General features: G+C 40.8%; 1 protein-coding gene across 1 annotated transcript in view; it reads right to left on the reverse strand.

Annotated features, from left to right (window-relative positions):
• The window catches only part of LOC101849578 (solute carrier organic anion transporter family member 1C1), a gene marked incomplete at its 5' end in the record, with an annotated part of 24844 nt that overhangs the window by 4750 nt on the left and 12426 nt on the right, over window positions 1-7668 (reverse strand). The window contains 5 exon segments of the mRNA XM_013090110.2: window positions 101-270; window positions 1456-1588; window positions 2261-2447; window positions 5682-5846; window positions 7269-7384. Of these exon segments, the coding sequence (XP_012945564.1) occupies window positions 101-270; window positions 1456-1588; window positions 2261-2447; window positions 5682-5846; window positions 7269-7384 (771 nt within the window).

Raw genomic sequence — 7668 nt, forward strand, 5'->3', positions numbered from 1 at the left:
AAGAAGAAGAAGAAGAAGAAGAAGAAGAAGAAGAAGAAGAAGAAATAAAAAAACAACAACAACAACAGCGGCAGCAGCAACAACCGGGACAAGAGTTCACCTCAAGGCAAGCAGATGGCGAGGCATGTTGTTCATTGAGAAGATAAAGGTCTGGGACGCCTGAAGAATGTTGTAAAGGATGAAGTTCCTCTCACACCCCACGTCACAGACACCTGGCTCTGCTTGGCTACTGCTGTTGTGGACATTGAAGCCACTGCAGTTGAAGAATACCTGGTTGGGAAAGAGGAAAGTGGTGACATTTATGAGGCATCGTGGTAAATTCGGGTACTCGTCAAAATAATGAAATCCGAGAAATCGGCATTTTTCGGCCAGTTTGGAATTTTTTTTTGAATTTCTATTTTTTAGCTCAACACCTTGAACGTTGTTCTTAAAAAACACTTTTAAGTGTGGATTTTAATGAAAAACATTGATTAAAAGCACCCAAAAAAATGTAAATTTGTAGTTTCCAAGGGCTCTTAAGCTATGGAAGTCACCAAACTTTGGCGGCTATTTTCTCACTCATTTCACTTCTGAAACCAGGCGACCCCACCTCCTTCAATCGCAAATATTTCGACTTCTATTCAAGATAAAAAGGATATTTTTTTCATCGTAGGCAAGGGAAATAAACAGCCGTTTTAAGATGACACCAATAACTCCATATGATCCAAAATTTACAACAAGCGCCTGATTCCACCAGGTCGTGGCACATTTTATCTATGGGCTGTTCTACAGTGGTATAAGTTTTTCGATTATTATCTTCTGTAATTAGTGGCTGTGTTGTAAGTGATGTGTGTGTGTGTGTGTGTGTGTGTGTGTGTGTGTGTGTGTGTGTGTGTGTGTGTGTGTGTGTATGTGTGTTTGTGGGAGAGGCAGAGTGAGGGAAAGATGAGAGGGTGGGGGTGAGTGAGAGGGGGCGAGAAGGAGAGAGACAGAGAAAGAGAGCAAGAGACAGACAGAGATAGGGGGGAGGGGAAAAGAGAGAGAGAGAGTGAGAGAAGGGGGAAAAGAAAGATGTAGAAAAAGCTCTGCTTGACAGCTGCTGTTGTGGACATTGAAACCCCTGCAGCTGAAAAATACCTGGTGGAGAAAGAGAAAGGTGGTGACATTAATCATCTATGGGCTGTTCCACTGTGGTATAAGTTTTTCATTTATTATCTTCTGTAACCAGTTGCTGTGTTGTAAGTGATGTGTGAGTGTGTGCAAGTTTTTGTGGGAGAGGCCTAGGGAGAGAAAGATGAAAGGGAGAGAGTGAGTGAGAGAGAGTGAGAGAGAGAGAGAGAGAGAGAGAGAGAGAGAGAGAGAGAGAGAGAGAGAGAGAGAGAGAGAGAGAGAAAGAGAGAGACTAGAGAGAGAGAGAGAGTGAAAGAGAGAGAGAATTAATTTCGGAAAGGAAAAGGAAAAAAGAAAACAACTGACCGTTCCGTTGCTGTCTGTACATCCGGCGTAGCACGGCGACAGGTAGGTGTGACCGTCCGTGCCACAGGACAGCAGGTTGAGGGACGGGTCGCAGTGGCAGGTCGAGGCCGTGCTGTTGTCCACGCTCATCCCACTGGGGAGTAGTTGTAATATAAGGTCGCTTTTAAGCACAAGGGGGCTATTCCGAAAAATCTGTCTAGAGAAAATCGAAGGTAAAGTTTTTGCCCATTGTTCAGTTTCTTTTAATGATAAGAAGAGTTTTCTCTATAACCAAACAAATATATACATGTACATACCAAAGAAACCAAACTTCTTCTATAGGTAGGGCAACGCCCACTCTTGGTGTAGGTAAAGATTTCTGGAAACCCCCGAAATCTGAGTTAGGCTGCTTGTCCTTAAAAGCGACCAATTATGAGAGCTGAAACTGCACTCTTAAACTTAATGAATTTAATTAAGCAAAAAGTGTCCAGCTATATTTAGCTGTCTTTTAAGTGTCTGTACCAATCTTGTTAATAAGAGCAACATAATCCAAAGTGCAATCCCACATATTTTTGTCAAACGCCTTTACAAAATACAAAAATCAAGATTCACGGTTTGGGTGGAATTGATTATTTTCAAAATGCCTGATGCTTTTGTACATTGAAACTAGGTGGAATAATGAAAGCTACATTGTTTGAGATAGCTATGTAGCTCTGATAATTTTTCTATCAATGTCAGGTCAAACATCAAATCTCACAGAAAAGTGACAAAAACAGCTTTGGAGGAAAAAAATAGTTCTCGAACTTAAAAAATCCTCGGTACTCACAATTGACCGGAGAGCCCATAGATGGGCCCATTATCACAACCAAAGACAATGTAAAAGGGAGTCATCATCCACGTTATCACAGAGGTGAAGAGGATGAGCTTGAGGTAGCCCAGTCTTGTTTTGATCCGCGTGGAGAGATAAGAGCTGATGGCGGTACCCAGGATGTGGGTGATGGCCGATGACATTCCTGGATGGACATGGGAAGTCACGAGACGTTATGAAGAGATCAAATTTTTTTATTCATTCAAAAATCAGCTGATGTCGTTTCTGTTTCTCAATTAATAAGATGAGTATTTGGAGTAAATTTCTTTTAGTCAGAACACAACGTTTTATGTTACTGTTGTACGTTGTACTGTATTGTAAAGCGCTCAGAGCCTGTGTACTTTAATCGGGGTTGAGCGCTACATAAATGTCATTTATTATCATTATTATGGTGGGTGTTGGAAATAAAGAGGGGTCCGCTTACTTAACAGTTACAGTACCATCGGCGACTTTAGTTGCCAGGCCCTATAGTAGGTGCCCACTAGTGCTGGGCCCCGAGGTTCCCGGTTATTGAAAGCTAGGAATCATAGGAATCGACTCCGAACCCAATTACTTACTTTCCAATTATGGGATTTCTTTCTGTGATTACCTGGTTGGCCCCAAACATCTTTAGGATTTAGGAAAACCTTGATTTCGGAACACTCCAAAGCATCAATTTTTATTTTTCCAAAATAAATTGTAAAAATAAAAAAGATTTTACAGATTAAAGTAACTGGTAACGGTTGGTTTACGTAAAAAGGAGTCGGAACTTTTCTTTCGTAGCATTTGTCTTGGGAATCGGTTCCCGACTAGATTCTTGGCCCAGCTCTAGTGCCCACAACCACTGGCGACTTTAGTCACCGATGTAACCAGGAACACTACACATAATTAAACAACAGCAAACGGACGCACTGCACTGAATTAAATATCAAAAGAAGCCACTCTATACGACAGCAGAATTGTTGATGAACCTCTAGGTGAATTTTTGAAGTGTGTTTCTGGGGCTGCAAGCCAAAGTTTTTTTACTTTTAAAAAAAAGTACCATGGCTTCAGCTTTCTAAAGTGGTGCAGTACTTGAGGGTTTTTCACTCTATGAGCCTTCGGTACTGTAAGTGTTACGGGTCAAATCGGAGGGAACGCTGGAATTTCTTTTGATTTAGTCAGGTTTTTTATTTAGAAAGGTTGCTCTTATAGAAAAAAAAGATGACATTCTTAAAGGGACACAGGAAGTCATGAAGCGTTCACTATCTTAGAATTACAAAGTTCTATCCGCTCAGTAGCCTACCTGATTTTTGGGGGCTCTCGTGACCTAGAGGTTAAGGTGTTGGCCTCTCACTCAAAAGGTCCCGGGTTCGAATCTGGGTAGCGACCGAAAAATTTTCTTCTCTAAATTTGTCTCCTTTCACCACATTTCCTGCTCTCTAGCAATGTTCTGTCGTCTGCTTTCGTCTCCACTTTCTGCCCTCACCCCGTCATCTCCTTTGCCCCTTCCTCTGGGCTCCTGATTCTTTCTGCAGCCTTTCTACTGTTACTCCTTCGCTTCTTCTTACTGCTGTCTTTCAGCCACACCCCTGATCTTCTGGTAGGAAAGATCTACACCTAGCCTTCTCGGACAAGGGTGAAAAATCTCGGAGGGCCCGTGTGCAAGTTGCACACGTTAAAGATCCCTTGGTGGTCTAAAATCGATAAGAGTAGGCTTCGGTCGCCACCCAGGCAAAATTCAAAATTTCCTACCAACTGAAAATATTCGGTGTGTCCCGCGCGCTCATATGACCTATGCAGTTGCGAGCGCCGTAAAACACTCTACTATAAAAAAAAAAAAAAAAAAACCCCTGATTTTGAGAAATTTGACATAAAAGATTTTGAGTAGCACAACTTGCTAAACTTTTTTCAAATGCAATTCTTTGAATATCTTGATAACGACTCAAAATAATCTTACGATTTTGATAGAGTAGATAGAACAATAATTGATTTCTGACCTCATGGTCTTAGTTGTAACTCAAAACAGCCAGAAATGTCAGGTAAAACTTTTAATTCTAATGCAGCGAAGTATGTGGATTTTGTTTTTAATAAGTTTTACCTCGCACTATTGCACCACAATGATGTCATATAGGAGCCAAAGTTTAACACTCATCTCTCTGTGCGCTCATGTGTGAGGCAGCGTGGTGAAATCAGGCGCTCGTCAAAATAACGATATCAATTTTTTTGGGCTGCTGACAGTTTTTTTCGAAATTTTTTTTTTTTGGTACAACACCTTTTGTCCATTTAAAGCATAGCTGTTTGTGGATTTTACGGGGAAAAAGTTGATCAAAGGCGCAAAAAACGTTAAGTTTCAGTTGCCATTGACACTCAAGCTTAGGAAGTCACCAGACTTTGGCGGCCATTTTCTCGCTAATTTTACCTCTGATACCAGACGACCCCCACCTCATTCAATCACAAATATTTTGACTTCTATTCAAAGTAAATAAGTATTTTTTTCACCAAGTGCGAGACAAATGCACGGGCTTTAAGATGATAGTAATAACTCTATACAGGCCCCTAAATTGACGAGCGCCTCATTTCACCATGTCCTGACACATATGGCGTTATGCAGTTACAAGTGCCGTAAAGCACTAACTGAAAAAACAAAAAACCCTCACTCACCTCTGGCAACGTTTTACACTCACCTCTCCGCGCGCTCATATGGCGTTATGTAGTTACAAGTGCCGTAAAACACTCACCAGAACAATAACAACAACAAAAACACCCTCACTTAGGCCTACCTCTAGCAAAGTTTTCCACTCACCTCTCTGTATGCTCATAACATGACATTTAAGTAGTTACAAGTGCCGTAAAACACTTACCAGAACAACAACAACAAAAAACCCTTACTCACCTCTGGCAACGTTTTACACTCACCTCTCTGTACGCTCATATGGCGTTATGCGGTTACAAGTTACAAGTGCTGTAAAACACTCACCAGAACAACAGACAAAAAAACCCTTCACTTAGACCTACCTGTTGTTACTTGAACATGAATGTTTAACACTAACCTTCTGTCTGCCTGCGCCTACAACAGGGGTTAGCCAAACCTGTTTCTCTCCGGATTGTGATCCTTTCCTCACCGATGAGGCCCTGATGCGTTGGAATCTCACACATTACACAGAAATAAACCGAGGCTCTAACTAGCCTTTTCTCCACCTGAACTCTCAGCAGGCCTCCTCTGCCTTGCTACAGCTCTCCCCTCTAAAGTCAAACCTGTAGTAATCCAGACTGCTTTTATACACTGGCACAAAACAATACAACCAAACTGAGACTCACACTCTACTCACTCTCACACTTTCAGCCAAACAACACAATACCCCGTGCCACTGACCAACACGCCAGATTGCAAATGAAGCAACCAAATAGACCACACTACCTCTGGCAAAGTTGGTCCTAGCCATGGAGACGTTGTACTCAAACATGATGTACTTGATGGAGAACGGCCGGACGCCCAGCAGCGGCACGTAGATGATGGTGATCTCGATGGCCAGTAGGGCGAACAGAGGGCTAGAGAAGATTCTATAAACAGACCTGGGTAGATCTGGAGGGAGAGAAAGAGAACAAAGTTTGTCTGGTGGATGGTATCAAATGTGAAGGGTGCTGACAAAATGAGTTATTTCTCAGATTCGAGACCAATGGAACTAGATACATATCATGCTTATAGGTGAATTTTATACATTTTTTAGGTATGAAAATATAAAAGGCTTATTACACTTAAAGAGCATGGCATCAACAGAAAATCTACAAATTTGACCCTGGTGTCGATTTCTGGCCAATATCTCCATTTTGTGGATTGCGATAAGTACCTCATTTTGTCAGCATTCTTCACAAATAGGTTGTGGCCGACCTCTCTTTTGATTCAATAAGAGTTTTACAGCCCATGCTACACAATTACGTCATAAAAGTGCCGAAGATTAGAGGTTGCTACTAGAGAGTAAAAAATACAAAAAAGAAGGCAGAGAGATCTGGAAACTAGATGTTTGATAAGATAGAAGAAGCAAACTACTCCAGAGCACCTTCCAAGCACCCGCACTAACTGATCTCTTAACACTGTACAGTTATTTCTTAGATATATGGAAAAGTAAGAGGAAGAACCCCTAGAGTGATTGTCAGTCCTCAATAAGACCAAACCAAACTGGTGGAGAGCCTTGAAAAACTCCCAGAAGAATCAATGTTTGAGAAACACCAAGTTTGGTTTTGAGCCTGGTTCACAAGCGTCATAATTAAGCATTTGATAACACTCTCTCTAAACGAAATTATGTTAAAGTGGCCATTTTCCGAATTTAAACACTTGTGAATGTTAAAAAATCCCAAGAAAATTTCAGTCTTTTGATACTTTAACAAATTTAGCCTTGCAACTTCTCAAAATTAATATATTATGCACTCTCTTTGAAACACTGTTATGTACATTTGACCTTTTATGGATCAAAATACTTGCCACACTCAACAGACAGCACACTTGCTTTGAAAAAAAAAGTTTTGCATTCAAACTGTCGTTTAAATATATAGTGTAAAGCGCATAGAGCCTGCTCTTGAGCGGGGATATGCACTATACAAATGCTATCTATTATTATTATAATTTAGTTCCAGATATTTTTTCTCACTATTCCAGAAATATTCGTGAAGGAAGAATAATATCAATGATAACAACACTGACAACACCAACAACAGCTCTAGCCACAACAACAACAAAACACCAACCCGACATCAACCACAAGTAAAAAAACAACCAAAACAATACTAAGACCAACAGCAACGACAACGAAAACATGAACAATAACAGCAACAAAAACAAAAAACAATAGCAACAGCAAAAACAATTTTTAAAAACCCAACAAATAAAAGACAAGAACACCGAGAACAACAACAAAAAGCAACAACAACAACGTCATCAAAAATGATGACAGCAAGTAAGTTATTAGCAACGCTTAAGCATCTTGCGTTCGTCAAAATTACAACCTACCTTTGATCATTTGCATACAGGTAAGATCTTTCACTTGATGTCGGGAGGGACGAGATTCTGTCAATGTCATATCCACGGCATCTGAGTTAGGACTGTCTTCCTCCTCTGACAGCTGACTGTAAATGTAATGGTGAAAAGGTACTGGTGTAGAGGTAATGGTGTAGAGGTAATGGTGTAGAGGTAATTGTGTAGAGGTAATGGTGTAGAGGTAATGGGGTAGAGGTAATGGTGTAGAGGTAATGGGGTAGAGGTAATGGGGTAGAGGTAATGGGGTAGAGGTAATGGTGTAGAGGTAATGGTGTAGAGGTAATGGTGTAGAGGTAATGGTGTAGAGGTAATGGTGTAATGGTCTAAAGGTAATATGTAATGGAGTAAAGGTGTAAAGGTAATGTTGTTAAGG

This window comes from Aplysia californica, unplaced genomic scaffold (genome assembly GCF_000002075.1).
Source record: "Aplysia californica isolate F4 #8 unplaced genomic scaffold, AplCal3.0 scaffold01146, whole genome shotgun sequence".
NCBI lineage: Eukaryota > Metazoa > Mollusca > Gastropoda > Aplysiida > Aplysiidae > Aplysia > Aplysia californica.